This window comes from Lactuca virosa, chromosome 5 (genome assembly GCF_052849685.1).
Source record: "Lactuca virosa cultivar CGN04683 chromosome 5, Lactuca_virosa_CGN04683_v6, whole genome shotgun sequence".
NCBI classification, from domain to species: Eukaryota; Viridiplantae; Streptophyta; class Magnoliopsida; order Asterales; family Asteraceae; genus Lactuca; species Lactuca virosa.
The window spans coordinates 198,818,502-198,840,000 of record NC_136430.1 but is presented as its reverse complement, the minus strand read 5'-3'; the positions used below and the strand labels follow the sequence as shown (position 1 = coordinate 198,840,000).

At 33.9% G+C, this 21,499-nt stretch overlaps 1 protein-coding gene across 3 annotated transcripts; it reads right to left on the bottom strand.

Annotated features, from left to right (window-relative positions):
• Positions 1–11,941: 11,941 nt before the first annotated feature.
• Positions 11,942–18,576, bottom strand: LOC145114670 (valine--tRNA ligase, mitochondrial 1-like). 3 transcript variants are annotated; one of them, XM_079050736.1, is made up of 21 exons: positions 18,451–18,576; positions 18,025–18,175; positions 17,849–17,911; positions 17,587–17,756; positions 17,397–17,469; positions 17,160–17,225; positions 16,993–17,076; positions 16,699–16,776; positions 16,504–16,587; positions 16,233–16,312; positions 16,049–16,106; positions 15,660–15,962; positions 15,410–15,580; positions 15,102–15,301; positions 14,626–15,028; positions 14,298–14,549; positions 13,028–13,519; positions 12,827–12,933; positions 12,645–12,744; positions 12,416–12,561; positions 11,942–12,330 (listed from the first exon to the last, which is right to left on the bottom strand). In XM_079050736.1, exons 1-21 carry the CDS (start codon positions 18,573–18,575, stop codon positions 12,156–12,158), a joined length of 3,381 nt encoding a protein of 1,126 aa, XP_078906862.1. In that variant the 5' UTR covers position 18,576; the 3' UTR covers positions 11,942–12,155. The 3 variants fall into 3 exon arrangements, with proteins under 3 accessions (XP_078906862.1, XP_078906863.1, XP_078906864.1); XM_079050737.1 differs by having other exon boundaries at positions 18,025–18,197; positions 18,451–18,562; XM_079050738.1 differs by having other exon boundaries at positions 18,025–18,249; positions 18,451–18,550.
• Positions 18,577–21,499: the final 2,923 nt, after the last annotated feature.

The window sequence follows — 21,499 nt, the reverse complement described above, 5'->3', positions numbered from 1 at the left end:
TTATTTTGGGTTCATTTTGAAAATTAGCATGTAATGAGTATGACTTTCAAACAATCAAATCATTTTGGTTGAAGTTTGTTCATGCATAAGCTTCTGACCGGATGATGAGCTATTTATTGTCTCAATTTGCTCTTTTTTATTATATGTATAAATAACTACAAAAGCTTGGGTTTGTATAAATTTTTAAATTTTTGGCAGGGTGCCATGAAAGGAACTACTGAGTAAATAGTGGATTGGATGAAAAGTGAAAAGTTGTTTGAATCTCAAAGAGGTCAATTATTCTTTTTCACGTATATTTACCTCTTTTTTGAACTATTTTGCAGCCTAAATTAAGCATTTTCACTGAATATAACATGTGATATTTGTTGTTACAGATAAATAACCCTCTTTACAACAACTAACTTTCATGACTTCAAGTGGTCTTCAAAACTTTAACTTGTAGTGGTAATATAGTTCAAAGAGCAAGCAAAACAACAACACCAAATGCCAAATGATGATGTACTTCTTATACCAAGACTATCTTTAATAGCCAAAAGATCATATAGGGGTAGAATGGACATTAAGCAGCAAAATTACTCATCCTTTTTTAATAAGATTCAACAGTAACACCGACTTAACACTTTCAGGTGTGAAAATGTCATTAATTATCCATCTAAATTAGATATGTTCCACTGTAAAGAGGGTTCTTTGTCTATAAATGTAAGTGCATTACCTTTTTGGGGGCAAAAAAGTGGTAAAAAACTCAGATCCAATTACCAGGGGCAAAGGAGTCCTTAAAATTTTCACTATGTATGTGTTGTGTGTGAGCTGCGTATGATTACTTCCAAGTTTCTTTTAGCTATCATCAATGTATTATTAGTTGATTTAATATATGATTTTAGGTACTTTGAGGTTTATGTTGTGATATGTTTTTTTCACTAGCTGATGTTGTGCTTATTAGTGTTGATGTGTTTTTATTTGTATTGATGGTTTCCCTATCTTATTTCATTGGGTTTATTTTTAAAGATTGGTTTTGGTATTTAATTATGTACATATAATTAATCGACAACTATGAATATTAATTTGTTCTTATAATCTCATTACAAATAAAATAAATGCTAGACAATCTCATCTATCAGTTTCCATTTCTACCATCTCATTTTTTTTAAAACACTAATGTAAAGCTAGAAGAATAAAATAACATGTATAAGTTTGTTTTTAGTTCTCTTTTATGTTTACTGAATAATTAATTTCTATAATTAAGGACCTTGCTAATTTTTTTTAGCTTAACCATAAAAAATATGTACGCTAATTTTAGCTAAATGAAAAATATTTATATTTAAACGTTTAATGAAGAAAAGAAAGTCACTTTAAGTTTGTTTATCATTTTTATTAAAATAAAATGACAACGGATAAGATTGATTTTGTGTATTATGTTTTAGATTATATCAAACGGATGCAAATTAGTGAAAATATGCATTGGGTGGTTTTATAGTTTATTTTACCTAAAACAGTTCTACAATAGTATATTTATTTTATTTTCATTAAAGTATTTACAATATATTCATTAGAATTTTTTTTTATAAAAATTGTCGACTTAAAATATTTATCAAAATATATATTAAGATATAATGTCGAAATTTGTTCGTAAAACTCCTAACATTAATCTCTTTATCGAGTTTTAAAGTTCCGTTTAAACAATATCTTACATATGATCTATTTATCCCATTAACATTTTACTAACTGATAATTCATTTTTTTTAAATGTTTAGAAAACATAACAAAATAGCATAAATAATACGAGTAACACTTTTTTTTAAAAAAAATAGCATTATATGAATGAAAAAAAAAACATAAAGGATTTAAAATGAAAACGTATACTAAGGGCTAATATTAAAATTTAAAGAAAAGAACACTTAAAATTTATTGACTTAAAAGTACATTATTAGTAAGTGTCTATTATCTATACAATTATCTAAAGATGAGCATGTAACTTAGTGGAATCGGCCCGGATGGGAAAAAAATTGGATTCACGTTATTACATCCGCTTCTCTATTACCAACTAAGTCGGGTTTCGATTCTTCGGTTATCGATCCGGTTTGTATCAGGTCTGAAATATACTATTCGTCGCCACTAATCATCAAAATGAATTAACCATCATCCGCATAAAATGTTTGTGTTCCACCCCTGATTTAGACATCAAGTTTTGCAGCTGCTAACTTAGATGGAATCATATAATGGTTATGTGTATGTTAATTTGTAAACTAACACTAAAATGAATGTATTTTTCCGAAACTGAGTCTCCAACCAACAACCTCACGAAAATGACCAAGAACTAGAAAACAATGGTTGTGTTTGGTTACAAACATTGTTGTTATTTGAATGTCATTCTTCTTCTTCTATGCATTTTATGGGCTACATGATAATAAGCATTTAGCTTTCTTAAAAAAATCAAGATGTTAGACTAACTATAAGTTGCTTTATATATATATATATATATATATATATATATATATATATATATATATATATATATATAGTTTATCTTTTATGTTTTTTTTTTCTAGATTTTAACCAAGAAATTAATATAAATATTTACAAATAAAAAAGTAATTGTGGATCCCTAAAATATTTGGGCCATGGCATCTGAGGTGGTCGACATATTGTGCTCACCCAAAGGCCGATCTTGTGTACATACAATCTTCAAAAAACATTATATTATATTTTCATATGTTCTTTTCGATTCTTTCTAAAATCGCCTAAAAAGTCATCAAATCCTAATAATCTATGATGTTCCTTTTCTTAACCATCCAATAGTCACAACATTATCAACATATGGTGTCGTGACGTTACCTTAACCCATTAAATAAACAATCTATGTTAAGGACTTAACTCATTAAATAAACAATCTATGTTAAGGACTTAACCCTTGAGTTTCATTTATCGTAGTATTGAAAGAAATGTTAATGAAAATTAAAAATGATCTATTTTGAAAATAAACTATTGTAAGTAAAATTAAAATTAAAATACTCAACCTAAGAAATAAATTAAATACGAAGTTATTTCTTAAAATGACCATAATATACCCACAAAACTAATTTTTCAGTATTTCTTACAAAATGATCGTCTATTCCGCGAAAAATGTTCCCCAATTAGTTGTGATATTATTTTTTATAAAATGAAATAGACCCTTAACGAAGGCATACTAATAGTTGTCTGAATCGTCGAAATGAAACTAACCTCAGCATGCCACATTGTGGGTCAAGACCGAATCGAAGCACCTGAATTCAAACTAAAACAACAAACATAAAATATCATTAGACAAAATTGGTCTAGAACGAAACCGGTTCGAAAATAAATACGTATCAAAATGAAATAAATTGCTGGAAAAAAGTTCAAAAATAAAAACATGTGATAATGTCATTGATGACGTAATAGCTGTTGGTCAACATGTTGGAAAGATGATATTTTTGTCAATTATTTCTTTATGCCCGAAGATGACATGTTCTCATTCAAGCGAAAGAGAAAACAATTTTCAATTCGGTTATGGTTCGCGATGATAATAAATAAAGCTCAAGAGAAAACAATTCCAAATGTAAGTATTTATCTTCAAGAACCGGTTTTCTCACATGACCAACGTTATGTGATATTATCAAGAGGGATATCACGTGTCAATACAGAAGTATTAGCGATGTCTGACAAACAATTTAATGGCGGTGAAGTCTATATATCAAATGTGGTATATAAATAAGTATTGAACGATTAATAATGCACAATAAATCATGTGTTCATGTATATTTGTAAAAAATCCCAACTATTCACTTTTAATTCTTATTGATTTCGTTTATGCTAGCATGATGCCTATTGATAAATGTTTAGATGTAGTAAATTATTTGTGAAAAATAACTAATCGCCTCTAGAAACTAATATTTGAAAAAACTATTTGTACTCGTCGCTTAGCGCGGATAAATGACTAGTATATATATATATATATATATATATATATATATATATATATATATATATATATATATATAAGAGTTTTAACAATATGGAAATGTGTGTGTGTGTGTGTTTCATAACTTTATTAGTGTGATTTTTAATAACATACATCATGGATCAAAAGCTTATTCTCTGAAAACCCAAGAACAAAATTGTGTCTAGATCATACACACGATTCCTATTAATGTGTACAAGCTATACCTCAGTATTTTCACAAAAAATGGTTACTCTTTGGTGCAAGAAACATCAACTAGTTGCTCTTAGACCACTATTGGATTATGATGATTTTCAAAACAAAACACACAACGAAGCAAACTTTAAAATCGTAATCCAATAGGATCACAAGTCCATAGATTTCATGCTACAAAACTAAAACCCAATAGGATAGATCAAAAGAATACCTTTTTCGTGTAGATCTTGCTTTCACTTGGATGATTCGGAGATCTGAAATAGTACCCCTCTAATGTAGTCACATCCTAAGATAAATATTCAAGCAACAATGATTTAACCATTCTTCCTTGTGATTAGGGATGAGCGTTTGGACCAAAAACCCGAACCGAACTAAAACTCGAAGCGAACTGAATTAGGCCCGAATAAGCAATTCGGCTCGGGTTTCGGGTATCTATATTTGTAACACCCAGTTTCCAGAACAGATTAGTTTAGGGCTTCAAGGAGTCAAAGGCATGGTTTTTGGGTAAAATCAGGTGTCACGATGTGATAATAGAGAGATCACGACGTGACAAGTGATTAAATGGAAAATGTTGATTTAACTGAGCTCACAATGTGAGACATATGTGCTCACGGCGTGAGATGAGTTGCAGCCCAAGCCCATGATCTTTTAGGGTTTCCTTCGTATTTAAACCCCCATAAACTTCATTTTAAGGTTCATTTTGCAGCCTTCTTCGTCCTCAAACACAGAAAAACCCTAACCCTAGCCTCTCTTTGTGATTTTTGAGCTTTTGGTGGTATTTTGGTAGCTTGAAGAAGCAGGGATCACCTTTGGAGCATAGATTCAGCTTGGAAGCTTCATTTGCATCTTCTAGCAACATCTCTAGACCATTGTGAGTAACCAAGATTCAATCTTTATGATTCCTTGTTGCCAGATCAAAGGTTTTATGCATAATTATTCATGGTTAGATGAGCTAGAGTGTTGGGACTCCATACAGTTAGCAACTTTATGGGTCCTTAGAGTCCCTTGGTGTTTATATATGGTGGATTTGAGGCTGGGGTAATATTTGAGCTCATACTTGAGTTTTGACCTCATTTTTCTTCATGAATGCCCTAATTTGAGCTCAAGTCTTGCATTCTACATGCAAGACCTTAAAGCATCGATTTTTATCGGGGGTGTTAGGAAGCCTTCTGGAGAAGATGGATTAGTGTCTTAATGGATTAAGGAGTTTAATCATCAAAATGTCATTCAGAAAGATCTCACGACGTGAGACTATGCCTATCACGTCATGAGGATCAAGTAGTCTCGATTATTTTATCCTTTAGTGGCTCACGACGTGAGCAATAGATGGTCACGTCGTGAGGGGCAGTTAACAGTTGACTTTCGTTGACCGTTGACCGTTGACTTTTTAACCAAGTTGACTTTAGGTCAAACTTGAAGGAATTTGGCTGTTGATTAAGATTCTTCCATGTTTTGGTGCTAGAGGGATCATGGGAGCAAGCAGTGCAGAAAGGGAAGCGTGTCGCAGTGTTTTTGGGCTCTTCGTTTCAGGTGAGTTTTCCTCACTGTACCCGTGGTTCGAAGGCACCAATGTCGGACCACTAGTTTTGGTTATCATTTGGTAGAGGGATGCCTTAGGATTGTATCTAGTCATGTAGGATAGCCTGAGGACTCTTGATCTTGGTTTTCTTGCATGTTCCTTGTTTGGTTATGGCTCTAGAGTAGGATCATCTATCCAGGTGTCAATCTCACCTCTGGGTACATATGGTTACGCATTCCTTAAAGAGTTGATTATGTATCCTTGTGTATAAGATGTTTGTGTGATGTAGTGATTTGCTAGATTTATATATATCCTTATGTGTTAGGATGCAGCAGTAGTGCTATGTTAGTTAGAGTACCAGTAGGTTGGTTATCGTCTAGTAGAGTTCCCTAGGGGTTGTATGTAGTCATGTAGGATAGCCTGAGAACTCTTGGTCTAGGCTTTCTTGCATGTTCCTTGTTTGGTTGTTGCTCTAGAGTAGGATCATTTGTTCGGGTGGATATCTCACCTCTTGTTACTTATGGCTATGTATTTCATGGAGATTAGTTGGTAGCGGAGCAATGTGTTGTGAGAGGTCTAGTAGGCAGTAATGAGTTGTATGATTGGTGATTGTCTATATTATGTGCCTACTTGATCCTTGATTGTTTATATGTCGGCATAGTGCGGTTGGGTTGAGGCTATACTGCTTTGTGATGTAGGCCAACAAACCAGGGGCAATCTAATCGGGAGACTGTGAGCCTAAGGAGCAATACAGTCAAGAGACTATGGTCCAGGGGTATTGACTATGGGCCAGAGGGGCAATCCAGTCGAGAGACTATGGTCCAGGGGCAATCCAGTCAAGAGACTGTGGTCCAGGGGCATTCCAGTCGGGAGATTGTGGGCCAGAGGGGCAATCCAGTCGGGAGACCGTGGGCCAAGGGAAATTCAGTCACGAGACTGTGAGCCATGTATAATCCAGTCGGTAGACTGAGGACCCAGCAGGCATGTTTGTATATGTTTTTTTGTGTGGTGTATTTTGGGGGAACTCACTAAGCATTGTGTTTACCACATTGTTTATGTTTTCAGATTCTATTGGTGATCATAGGAAGGTGAAGGCGTGACTGTATACACTCATTAGCAGCATTGAGGATTCTGCGTTTATTATATTACTCTGATTTTCGATAAATGTAATTTGGAATAGATGGTTTTCTTAAAATGGATTTATAATTGGGAAGTTTTACCTTATTAAAAATGAAAATTTTTTGTTGCGAAAGTTGGACGTTACAATTTTCAGCTTATTCGATTATCGAGCTTTTCGTTCCAAGTTACCTAAATAAGAGCTTATTCGGTTCTAAATAACTGGCCCGGAATTGAAAAGTCGTTTAATTTTAATCCTAATTTACCTAGCTACATCGAAATTCAGTCGATCGTTCCATGTCCCTCCTTTTGTGAATGAGTCGAGGTTTCACAACAGAAAAAAAGTATATACACGTCGACTTCCCTACTCAAGCATTACCATTCTCGAAATCCTTCTTAGGTGTCGATCCTTCTTCTATATATTCAGAAATCGACCCTTCTTTCTTGTTTCTAAGAATTCAGGAATTCCTACTTTGTCTATTCATGGAAAATTGGGCTCCAAGTCAAGAAACTAAAGTAAGCAATTAAGCATCATTACATTAATCTCTTGTGTAAATGTTATTCTTTCAATGTTATATTGTGTTATGTTTGTCTTTGAATGTGTTATGTTGGTGTATGGAATCATAAGCTATAAAAGTAATAAAAAAAATACAGTGTTTATAATCATATTGTAAATGTTATTCGGGTTATGGAATCATAATATGGTTTACTTGGTTTTTTTCAGTTATATTGTAACGCCCCGAACCTTGCAGGTATATCTTGAAAACCCTTCTTCCTTTTATTAGTTGTCATTGTTGGTCCTTGGAGTTAGTTGTGTTGGGTCGCGAGAAGTATAAGGACTAAAGTTGCAACTTTGGGACTGGAAGGAGTACGCTAAGCGTACTAGGCGCGCCCTAGTACGTTGGGCGTACTTATGTCCGATGAAAACCCTAATATTCAGGGTTGGGGACTATATAATCATCCTTATGGCTCATTCTTTTGCTTACCCTCAGCCTCCATACCTCAGAAAAACGTCCCAAACCCTAGTGTGTGTGTGTGTGTGAGAAGTGTGAGTTGGTGTGCATTTTGAACCTTGGGAAGTGAAGACATTGCACCAAGGAGCTAGAGGAGGAAAGCAAGGCTATAGATCTGAGGTTGTATTGTGCCATTGAAGCTCCAGAAGGTAAAAAGCTTGAAACTTTGTGCTTACTAGTTATAGATCTATACATTTAACTTTATGAAAGTCTTATTGTCCCAAGAATCCCCAAGATGGTGCATGTGATGTCTTAGACGAAATGAGTTGTCCTTTTAGACCTTAGGAGAGGTCTTAAGTGATAAAAATCAGTTCCCAACAGTTAGGCTTGTCCCATGCATGAAGTGAGAAGGTCTTAATGGGTTAAGACCATGAGTAAGGACTTTCTAGACGTCCAAAGTGATAAAGTCTGGAACTTTATGGTCCCATGGCATATTTGGTCGATGGATCTGGAATTTGGGCTTAAGAGCTTAAGTCGTTAAGCACTTATTAGGGTTTTGGTAAAACCCCGCGTACGCTCAGCGTAAATTCTATACACCCAGCGTACAGGGTCAACTATCCCGATGGCAGTCAGCATAGAACGGCATTACACCCAGCGTAACCAGAGAGGTACGCCCCGCGTACGCTCTCTGTTAGGCTCATGTCAAATGGGCTTAGGGTTTATGGGCTAAATGGATTTGGGCCTTTGTTGGACTCTACAAATAGGATATTTTGGGCCAGGTTATGATAGTGGATCATGGGGTTAGGCTCAATAAGGAGGTTGGGCCCAATTTGGTAAATTGGGCCAATAATGGACTTTAGAATATGGACCTTCAAGATAAGGACTTGGTGTTGGGCCTTGGCCCGACAAAAAGAAATGGACTTTATGAATAATATGGACACTTAGTCAAGGGAGTGATGTCAGGTAATAACCTAGTATTTATTATGTGTGTCAGCTCGGGATTTCCAGTGAGGCAGCGGTTAGAATTTCATCATTTCAGCACTACTAGTCAGGTGAGTTTTCCTCACTATACTCAAGGATCTAAGGCACCAAGGTCGGCCCTTTGAATTGTTATTGGTTATGTTATGCTAGTATGATTTGTTAGATCGGTATCCTAGAGGGTAGGATGATAATATGTGATATGTGTTATGACCTGTTAGTTAGATATCCTAAAGGGTAGGATAATATTATATGTTATGTGGTATGATCCGGTAGATCAGTTTGTTGTCTATAGACTGTTATGTGATTATCTGTTATATGTGCACATGTTTGTTTATTGGTTGAGGCTTATCTGCTTTGTGCGAAAGCCAATAGACTTGGGCATTCCAACCTGTAAGTTGTGGGCCTGGAGTATTCCATCCCGAGGATGACTGGACTCATAGTATGTGGGCATTCCAACATGTTGGTTGTGGGCCTGGGGTATTCCATCCCAAGGATGATTGGACCCATAGTATATTGGCATTCCAACCGGAAGGTTGAGGCCTGGGGTATTCCAACCCGATGGTTGATTGGACTCATAGTATGTTGTTTATGGTTATATTTGTATTGTGTGAGTATGGGTATTTTAGGGGAACTCACTAAGCTTCCGAGCTTACAGTTTCATTTTATTGTTTCAGGTACATCAGGGGATCGCGGGATCGCGACAAGGCAAAGGCGTGATCGTACAGCTCCTCACATTTTGTTTATGTTTCTGGGAAAACTCTGATAAAGACTATTTTGAAAACAAAGATTTGTTATAACTCTTGATTTTTAAATGTTTTGAAAAGTTAAAATTTGGTTTAAATTTTATAGGTGTTACATATATTAGGTCGTTAATCATATTGTGAATGTTATTTGGGTTATTCGGGTAATAACCAAACTGTCTGTATTAGGTTAATCGGTCTGGGTTTTGGTTCCTCCAATTAGCCTTACTCGGTTTTCGGGTTATTCAGGTTCGGTCCTATTCCGACTCGAATAACATATCTACTTATGATAGCCAAAATCCCTAACCTTAGAAGGTTGGGTAAATGTTGAAAGAATGAAGAGAGAGCTCAAAGCTAGAGAGCATTTTTGGAGGGAAAAAGTGGTCGATCTTGGGAGAGAATCAGCTAGGGTTTCTTAAGTGTGGCTTTATCTTGACTTGGTACTCTTATCCCTTTATTTATGGGATAAGCACCAACAATATGAATCAAAGGATAATTAAACTTAAACCCCTTAACATTATTAGCTTCTAATTAACTTTTCATCTTATGATAAGTTAAAAAACTAGTCCATCAATAATATCTTCTATTATTTTATACTTAAATCATATCTTCTATGTAACCTAGAAGGAACATGATAATTATAGAAATATTACTAACTTTTTGTGACTATGAGCATATTTCCAAAACTTACAAACCATAACTCAAAGACATTGATTCTAATTTAAATTCCTTCCTAAGTCATGATTTCGTTCCAAGCATAATTATAAAGTTGTTGTGTTCCAATCCTTTATAGATGTTGCAAATTCATATAACCCTTTGAAAAAAAACCTTTAAAGGTTGAGATCACTTTAATTCATTCATAAAATAAATCAATGTTTAATGAAGTTTAAATAGTTTCAAAGTCATTTCATTTAACTCTAATGGTGAATCACCATTGGAATCATCAATCCCAACCACAAATTTCGATGGTATTATGGAATTATGACTAAAGTTAACATATGAATCAATATAGACTCCGGTTAATCAAGATTTTTATCGAATACTATGACTAGGAACTAATGTACAACTTATTTCAGTCAATGCACCACTCAGTCATGAAGTTAGGGTTAGAAAACCCCTAATCTCATAATAAATGGTGGAATCAATCATTTCATTGATAAAGTGATGATTGCTTTTGGTTCTAGTGATTAAAGCAAACTTATAAGCTCAATTCCTTCCATGAATCTCAAATTCCATATGAGTTAGGTTTAGAAATCGCCAAACCTCCCACAAACTCTAAACCAAACCACTAAAATGGAAATGGTGGATTATAAGATGAGTAATGAAGTGATTCAACACTAAGAACTCATATATTCTTTGGAATCACTCATGGAATTCATAGTTGAAGCAAATACACAAACCATGGATATGAATGAGAAGAGATGGGGAAGAGATTTAGGGTGCGTTTTGTTGTGAAAAACTGTTTTCATTTTCTATGAAAATGTTTTCAGAAAATAAGGTTGAGTTTTCATTTTAAATTTTCAATGAAAACGCGTTTGGTTGGAACGAGTGGAGTTTTCATTTTTCATCTTAGAAATTTGGAAAACTTTGGAAAATTGTAAAAATCACTTTTCTAATTTACATACAATTTGGAAAACTGAAAATTTTCATTTTCTTAGAAAACTTTGGAAAACTGAACGAACCAAACGAGTTTTCAAAATTTCCGTTTTTCTTGGAAAATTTTCCTAGAAAACTGAAAAAAATTTCACAACCAAACGCGCCCTTACCTTCTAAGTTTTCCACTACTTCAGTCAACCTTTCTTGCTTCAATCTCATTCACACTTCATTTCATTTTCATCCTTTCACTCTGAAATTGCGATAGCAAGGTCAAATCATGATCTCTAACTCAAATGGGAGAGATGGAAAGTAGATACTTTTAATCTATGGCCTATCGACATTATTGATCCTCTTAGAATCCAATTTCCAAAACAATGACACCATTTGATAAAAACATTAAATAAACTCCCATAGTTTAGACTTTTTCCCCCACTCTTTTAACTCTCTAACAATTAAGCCCTTGACTAAGTCAAATATAGATATGACCAGTTCGGTTTGACACTTTTGATTCTTACTTTCAAAATTTCTCAAATTTCACTTTATTAATCCTTTAAATAAATTCTTAACATTAATCGCACATCTTTATTTCAATTAACTAGATATTATTTCATTTAATTAAAAACATTTATTTTACTATATCTATTTTTTTAATTTATTTTTCACAAAGATTATTTTCACTAAAATAACCTATATTATTCTAAGCCCACGATTAGGATGTTACATTTATATTGTAAGCTCTTTGGAAGCCTTGATTCCAAATATATATATATATATATATATATATATATATATATATATATATATATATATATATATATATATATATATATATATATAGTTTCATTTTGTTGTAAATATCAAGGTATGGATATCAATCCCCCACCATAACTCAGCTTTGTCTCTAGTCACTAATCTGTCCAAATGAATCCGTGAAGCTAAAATGTTCAACAAAACAGGAGCATGGTATATAAATGTTATCATAACAAGATAAAAATACAAATAATCTCACAAAATTGTATCAAAATCTTCAACTCTTGTTTCCCTAATTGTCATTTGAATAAATGCCTCTGAGGGTTGACTTAGATCTCTGCTTTTGAAGCCACTTCGCGTTCAAAGTGCTGAGTAGCTTCCTCACAAGACATTAACTGTTGCATTAGCATTGTCAATTTAGCCATGTTTTCTTCTTTTATATGTTCCGGAACCTTCTCTTCATACCCTTTAGCACTCATCGCCTTGTTCAAACTATCCTTTTGCCTGCTCAAAGTCAAACATGTTTTTTTGACTAAATACAGAAAGTCAAAGAAACAAGACTTTACAAAAAAGTAAATGATGTGCTTACTTTTGTAACTCTGTCAACTTTGCATTGAGCTTTTCACGTTCCTTTTTAACATCAATGGATCCTTGAAGCTTTAGATAAACAGAAAGTGATTGGTTTACAACTGACACTGCACATCCAGCTGGAGCAGCATCATTTTCACTCAGAACCTGACAATTTTAAGTTTTAACCCCAAAATGTCATAAAATATTACATGTTACATGAGAAGGGTATTTTCGTCTTTTTCACATACCGTGAATGAGGATAAGTTGGCTAAGGTTGAAACCTCCATTTCATGGCGTCTCAGAAGCTCTGTAGTTTGTTCGTTTCTAGAAACTGCAAATCCAGCTCGCCTATCCAAAAAAAATAAAAAAAATATTTCTTTATGAGAAAATACAAATAATATATTTACAATTATTGATTTTAATAAAATACCTTTCATTTCTTTCCTGTGCAGGGAAGTTTGCCCTAATTGATCTGAGTGATTTCACAGCAGACTCAACCACCTCCATCTCATATTCAATCTTTTCATTTCTCCATGACTATTTATATCCAATAAATGGAAAATAAAAATTAGTTACAATTATTTGTTTATTATTATTATTATGTATAGTATAATATATTTCAAGATCTAACCTCTACAACAGAAGGGTATTCACAAATCATAATAGACTTCTCTCTTTCACAATGCTTAGGTGAAGGAAGTCGTTGCCATAATTCTTCAGTAACAAAAGGCATAAAAGGATGAAGCAATCTTAACCCTGTATCCAAACACACCCACAAAGTATCTTGTGCATAAGCCTTTGAAGCTGCATCATCACCAAAGAAGTAAGGTTTAATTACTTCAATGAAGATATCACAGAGCTGAAACTGCCACCATGAATAAACAGCACTTGATGCATCTGAGAATTCATAGGAGTTTAAAGATGATATGGTTTTGGATGTGGCTTTGGTGAGAACTGAAAGAATCCATTGGCAACTGAAGGGCATGTTCTTTGGGTCTATTGTTTTTGGAGGGGTATAATTGTCATTGAGTTTTGTCATGGCAAATCGAACTGCATTCCATAGTTTGTTACACCATTGTCTGTATCCCACCACTCGTTGTATGTCTAGATTGATTTTATCTGACTGGAATCATGCAAAGAAACAATGTTATCAAGGGTATTTTGGACTTTTTATAAAAACAGAAGAACGAAATTGAATTTTGTTTATTGCATAGAGATAGTTCAAGTTTAACAATAATATTTAGGGTTAATCTCAAAAAATACCTTATATTTTGTGTTTTTTCCGGATTAAACCTCAATTTTTTTTGCCTGAAAAAGGCCTTGTATTTTATCATTTTTTCTAAAAAAAGCCCTCAACTTTGTATTTTTTCCGAAAAAAATTGTAAAATGTAAAGGTTTATTTGGAAGCATTTAAAAGGTTGAGCGGTTTCTTCGGAAAAAATACAAAGTTGAGGGCTTTTTCAGAAAGAACAAAAAAAATAAAAGGTCTTTTTCATCAAAAGATAGATTTGAGGTTTAATCCAGAAAAAAAAACACAAAATATAAGGTTTTTTTACAGATTAACCCTATTTTTTATCGATAAACTATTATGAATGTTTTTTAAGGAATGGGATCTATCAAAAGAATTGAAATTCTAACAATGCAAAATCTGTCAAAAAAATATAATGCTTTGAATTTTTTTTATTTCAAATTAGACAATAAGGGTATTTTGGTCTTTTTGCAAAAACAGAAGAGTGAATTGAAGTTACTGAACTCCTTCCCCATCAAACTTTGAAGGACTCGACCCATGTGGCAACCAAATAAACCATGGAATGGAATCTTGAATTCCAATTCCATGAATACAAAATCTTTTAGAGAATATATATAAAGTGTAGAAGGGTATAATATAAAATAGATGATACCTGAGCAGTGTATGAGACAAGGGCAAATCGAAGGGCATCTGCCCCACATTCAGGAATACCATTAGGAAAATCCTTCTTTTGCCCTTCTTTGGCAACTTTTAATTCAGTAAGGTCCAAATTACCCTCCTCAAGTCTCTTATGAAGACCCTCTAGGGTTATTCCACATATTACTTCTATAGGATCCACCACATTGCCCAAAGATTTGGACATTTTTCTTCCATGTGCATCGCGAATCATTGGATGTAAATAAACCTAAAGAATAGTTTTTAATATCAAGCATTATTGCATTGTTTTCAATAATATTAATTATTAAAGTTATATAACTAACCTTTTGGAAAGGAACATCACCTCCCAATTTCATCCCAAGCATCACCATACGAGCAACCCAAAAAAATAAAATGTCATGTCCAGTTTCAAGAACAGCAGTTGGATAAAAAGTCTTGAAATCTTGAGTATTATCAGGCCACCCTAATACAGATAATGGGAAAAGCCCTGAAGAAAACCAGGTGTCTAAAACATCAGGATCTTGAGTTAACTGAAATTTTTTCCCTGAAAAGACTCTTTTAGCCTCCCCTTCAGCCTCTTTCTCATCCCTAGCAACCACCCAATGATCCTTGTATGCTCCAAGTTCCTTCAGTTTATCATCCTCCAATGTCACATACCATGCAGGAACCCTGTGGCCCCACCATAGCTGCCTTGATATACACCAATCACGAATGTTCTCAAGCCACCTGTAATTTATTTAAACATGTTACAAAATGTTTTCAGAAAAAAAAAAAATGAAGCTAAAAATGAGTGTTTGACCTTTTCCATTCAGCAGCATATTGTTTTGGAATGATATCAATTTTCTTGTTATTTTCATCCATAACAGCATCAAGAGCTTCTTTTGCAATACCATTGCAGTTAACATACCACTGAGGCTTAATCATAGGTTCAACCACATCATTGCTTCTAGAACAAACACCTAAACGCATCTCATTCTTTTCTTCCCCTTTATAAAGTCCCTGTATTGTATTGTATGCATACACAGTTAACAGACCATGGATATTATGATGAGGACAAGAAGGGCATTAACATCTTTTGGGATGGGAGAAAAAGTTACAAAGAAATACCTTAGACTTCAAAGCCTCAGTTACAGCCACACGAGCTTCAAAACGTGGCAACCCTACAAACCCTAAACCTCCATTACTATTTATCTTCCCATCATCAGTAAAAATGTTGATGAACTCCAGTTTATGACGCTTTCCAACTTCAAAATCATTCGGATCATGTGCTGGAGTTATCTGCATAAACAATTAAACACCATCAAAATCATCACAAAAAGAATTTGGTCAACTGTTTAGGGTTTAGGGTTTAGATTACCTTGACTGCACCAGTTCCAAATTTAGGGTCAACAAGGATAGAATCACAGATTATAGGAAGTTTTCTTCCATTAAATGGATGACATGCAAATTTCCCATGAAGATGAGTGTATCTTGGATCTTCTGGATGAACAGCAATAGCAGTATCTCCAAGCATTGTTTCAACTCTAGTTGTAGCCACCACAATTTCTCCAAGATTTTCTTCTAAAGGGTAGGCAAAAGAGGTTAAAACACCGAATTCAACCATGTTTTTATACCCTGGGACCTTTAGAGGTGTCTTCTCTTTAATATCAACATAGTCCACCTATATAGGGGCAAAAATGTAAAATGAAACATACTCATGTATTGTATATAACTGTTGAGAAAATGGAAATGGCTTTTATGGTGTACCTCAATATCAGATATTGCTGTTCTCAAGACACAATCCCAGTTGACTAGCCTTAGGTCTCTGAAGAAAAGTCAAAAGGGCATCCAAGAAGTTAATTTATAAAATGAGATTTCAATTACCAAAAACTTGAGGGAAAATAAAGCTTTTGTTAATGATGATATTGAAATCTCTTGATGTGAATATTACCTATAAATAAGACCCTCCTTGTAAAGCCTGACAAAAGCTTCTGTTACAGCATTTGACCTTTTCTCATCCATGGTAAAGCACTGTCATTATTTAAGGAACATTTATAAACTTGTTATACATATATAAAATTAAACATAATCAAAACCTCAGATAAAACTGATATCAAATATATATATATATATATATATATATATATACATATATATATATATATATATATATATATATATATATATATGTATCTAGTAGTTATCTTTTTTCTAGGTTTTACCTCACGTGACCAATCTAGAGATGCACCCAAACGCCTGAGTTGTTTCAATATAGTTCCACCATATTCCTCTTTCCATTTCCATACCTATCAATATCATCCATATCAAATTAACACAAGATCTTTGAAGTTAAGTTAAACATATGAACTTCAAAGTTGATAAGCAAGATATAACATGTGATGTGAAGTCAAACTCACTTCCTCTACAAACTTTTCTCGACCCACATCATGACGTGTCATTTTTCTCTCTCTCATGATTTTTTTCTCCACCACCACCTGTCAATGAATCTTTATTAGATAAACATAAGAAAACCAACAGTATATGTATATTATTATGTAATGAAAGAGAAAAGCAAGATAATCGGATTAAGCCATTCTTTTTGCATTAAGTCAATAAGAAACAGGATTAGGTTAAAGTTCATTAAGTCAAAAAGAAACAGCACCCAAGTGTAACAACTAGTGAAATATCTATTCCTTAAAAGTAAATTCAACCTGAGTTGCTATTCCTGCATGATCCATTCCAGGCACCCATAAGGTATTGTATCCCGACATTCTCCTCCAACGAATAATTGTATCCTAAAATGATAATCGATATCAAATAAAATTGAAAAAAGGAAAGAATTGTAAAATTCATAAGAGATGAGGGTAAGTCATGAAACCTGGATAGCAGCAGTTAAAGCATGACCAATGTGTAGAGCTCCAGTCACATTAGGAGGTGGAAGAACCTGCATTTACACATAAACAAGACATCCATAACCAAATTACATTAATCAATGGCTTTATACAACCACAAGCCACAATCCCAAAACCAATCTGTTCAAAAAGATCTATAGATACATCATTGTTTATGAACATTTATAGACACGAAATAGCAGAGAAAATCACAAGAGACTCACGATAGTGAAAGGAGGTTTAGAGCTGCTGGAATTTGCCTCAAAGAAACCTGATTGCTCCCACCATGCATACCATCTAGCAATAAGTAATTAAAATTTTATAATAAGAAACAAGATTTCTGATAGAAGTATTATCAATGAAATTTGAGCTAGATGATGCTGTGAAAGAAAAAGAATTCATAGAAAAACTAACGATTTCTCCACTGCAACAGGAGAGAACTGCTTTGCCATTTGTTGAGAAAGTTTTTTCTTATCACCAGAAGCTGTTTCTGGATCTATATAGTCTTCTGGATTTTCTTCACTTGCATCTGCCCTTACTGTTTTCTTCTTACTGGCTTTTGAGATAGAAGGTCCTTGTTGTGCCTTAAATGTGTATCAATGAAATCAATTGATCATTAAACTAATATTATTACAAATTCACTAAAGTAAGATACTACTTAACAATCTAAGATTACCTTAAGTTTGGCTGCTTCAGCTTTTTGTGCAGCCTTCAACCTTTTCATCTCTTTCTCTTTTGCCTACCCACAAAAGAAAAAAAAAAAAAAAAAACTTGAGCTCCTACTCCATACTAAGTTAATATCAGAAAGCCTGAATAGAATCGAGTGAAGTTGAAAAAAGTAAAAGGAAATACCTTCTCTTCTTTCTTCTTCTTCCTCTCAAGTTCCTCCTCAGAAAGAGGAACCTCAGGATTTGTGTTTGTCATGCTGGTGGCTGCGGTGGAACTTACAGTAGTTTCTCCTCCTAATGCGGCTGATGAAAATCTGATTTGCGTTCTCTTTGCCCTAATGTTTTTATCGAATTAGCCTAAAGCCCAATTGGGATACTTTTCAACATTAAAATCGATTCGAATCTAATCCTTCCAAAGAAAAAGCAGATAAGAAAATAAACATTCGCACAAACAAGTATTACATCTCACAATGGAAAACTCAATCTACAACTATTTAGACATCAATTCTGCATTTTAATAGTTATGAGAATGAAATCAAAATTAAAAGGATGTGCTCACGTATATTCCATATCAAATATATTGTATATCGAAAGAGAGAGAATGACTTACTGATCGCAGAAAAATGAGAAGTAGGATTGCACTCTGCAGATATGAAGAGTGTGGAGGCTGAGAAAGGAAAAGGGGTTTGGGGTTTTTTTGCGTAACATACGAAGCGGGTGGACTCTGGTTTGCATATGATACGAGTTGAAAACTTACATTAAAGTTTTGTCTTTTAAATATTTATAAATTTTTTATTACTCAAATACTATTTTTGTAATTTTTTTAAGCATATATCGAGTATTTGTTGAAGAAAATTTTGGGAAAATGACACTATAATTTTTTTAAACATATGGAGTATTTCTTGAAGAAAATTTGGAAAAATGACACATTAGCACATTAAAGTTTTGGTATTTTTTCGATTTCGTCACTAAACGTTTTTTTTTTTTTTTTTTTGCACATTAGACCACTAAACTCGTATTTGATTTTTCACTTTAGTCATTTTCACCGATTTTAAACGGTTTTTCGGTTGACATTGCATATGTGTCAATTAATATTTATTTTTTGGCTAATCCGATGACATGTGAGATATGTCACGTCAATAAATGATATATGATGGTTAAAACCTATCTTCACGTGTCGACCTGTATTCTTCATTTTTCACTTTAAACGAAACTGAGTTAAGGTTTGTGAAGCATTTTTGTGATCGAGCTAAAGTACCAAAAAAGTTGTTGCAATGGCACAAGCGGAACCCAATGGATTGTTTATGATAACTCAACTACCAAAGGGTATTTACTCGTAATCCTTTCTCTTACGATGGTGGTGTGAAAACCATGTTCAATGATGTTGACTTTTCTTCTATGACTTATTCTCAGTGTACGACCTTCTTCAAACGTTTCATGCATGAAGATTGTAAAAAGTTATACTACTGTGAACCATGCATTTCCCTCGTGGAATGGCTTAATCCCAATTCAGATGATGTGGAATATGCTACTTTTATTTTTGATGCTTATGGAACAGATGGTGTAATTTTTGTTTATGTGGATCGTATTGGGGTTGGTTTTGATGGGTGGCTTGATGATGAAGATAATGATGATGATGGACGTGAGTCTTGTATTGATGGTGAAAATGAAGATAGCATAGATGAACTTCGGAATGTTGAGTTAGAATTTAATGATGATGTAGTGCATATGAATAGGACATCAAATGATCCTTTTGTTGAGTAAGTTATGTGTTGATGAGGAGGAGGATAACAACAAAAGAATTTATGATGGCTACTACCAGTGATCCATCAAGAACTTCTCTTTGGTGCCCCAACCATCAACTATGTTAGCACCAAAAGGAAACAAGGTCTAACTGGAAAGATAAGCAAGGGAATATATTCCAGAAGTTCGAACAACTAGGGCGTAACACACCAATCCTATTTTTCTGAAAGAGCAGAGAACTTGTGCGTATACGACAACATGAACATAAAGGATTGAGGTGCACATAGATGAATTGAGGCAAGGTTTTTGCCTATGTTTTTGGTTGAATAACATAAATGAGAAATTTGTTGTCATTCGTTATCATTGTAATTAGAATTGGCATGTTAGCAAATGTCTTGAGCTGGAACGAAAGTACCAAACCCCGCTGAGTACGAGTATTAACTATGAATATCCATTCATAACCTATAACTCAAATTCGAGAAGTTTTACTCGAGACTATGAGAGAGAAAGGCTTAGCGAGTGAAGCTCTGTGAAGACCGGATAAACAGGACTCAGGGATGACAGGACGTGATACTTTATGAACCAAACCCGTGAACATAGTTTTAGACAAAACTCACAGATAAAAGTGTCTCATCCATCCAGGATCTGACTAGATGTACTTAGATTTGAAAGAAATGAAGTAATGAACACGCATGAACGCGGAGATTACCATTGGAATAGACAAATAACCTTGTACCAAATGCAGAATGTCAGAAACACTCAAGACTAGAGTAATGATACAGAAAAAACCCAAGTAAAAGTAGGAACCAACGTCAATGGACCTCATACCTATGACATCCCCAAATTCACGGTCATTTTAAAATTTCTATTTATGCTTATTTGAAAATCAGAGTATTTATTTTAAAGAATAATATTGCAGAATTTGTTCCCGGAAAACATGATAAATATATTATCAAAGTATTTCCGAAGAAATGTATTTTTTTTTATATTAAAACTTTTGGATGTCATTGTCAATACAGAAATATAAGCATAAACAGACATTACATTCATTCACACTAGTGATTTACATCTCCTTTAATCTCTCAGTGTAATGTAGCTTCGTATCGACACCTATGATACAAATAAACTGAGTGGGTCAGTTTGGGAAACCTGATGAGTACATAGGGTTTTCAACCCACAATAATATAGTTTATTTGTTTCTTTACATAAGTCATGTCAAACAATTAACCTAATTACCCATCCCCATTTTCTTCATTTAATCTTCCCTAAAGACTCATCCTAAGGGTCATCTCCTACATCGTATTTACCTTTCATCTCCTTACATCGCATTTATTTATATATTTGTTCCTAAGGACTTTTCCTAAGGATCGTCGCCTACATCGCATAGACAGTACTGATTCGGGGGTTACTCCCTCAATATGTGTATAGTAAGGGTTAGAGTATCATCGCATGATTACGTAGTCACAACATCGCCTGAACTCGTAATTCATAGTAAGGGTTAGATTATCATCGCATGAATACATAGTTACAACATCACCTAAACTCGTAATTCATCACTTACAGGTTATGATCCTGCTGGTGTTTCCACATGACTGTCTAAAATAGTCTGTGGTCGCCATCTATACTCTGATAGATGACTACATCGCCACATTGCCGGTCAAAGTTATGGTATCTCCACTCCTCTCACATCACCTATTTATCATTACCTATCTATCATCAGCTTTCTATCATCACCTATATCTCATCACCCGTCGCTACCCAATATATATCTATAAGTATAAAAATACGTATACAGTTTAAATAAAGTAAACATGTATAAATCGTTCATCTAGTATAAATATCAGGAACACAGATAATATGCACACATAACACGTAATTTAGATGAAATATTTCATATATATCTGTAAGATTAAAGT

Excerpts from the sequence above, each read along its gene's own strand:
- LOC145114670 (XM_079050736.1), bottom strand. The coding sequence starts at position 18,575 with ATGCAAACCAGAGTCCACCCGCTTCGTATGTTACGCAAAAAAACCCCA. Across the intron at positions 16,777-16,992 it reads ATGCAGGAATAGCAACTCAG|GTGGTGGTGGAGAAAAAAAT; the intron begins GTTGAATTTACT and ends ATTCATTGACAG. Across the intron at positions 14,550-14,625 it reads GTGATGTTCCTTTCCAAAAG|GTTTATTTACATCCAATGAT; the intron begins GTTAGTTATATA and ends ACTATTCTTTAG.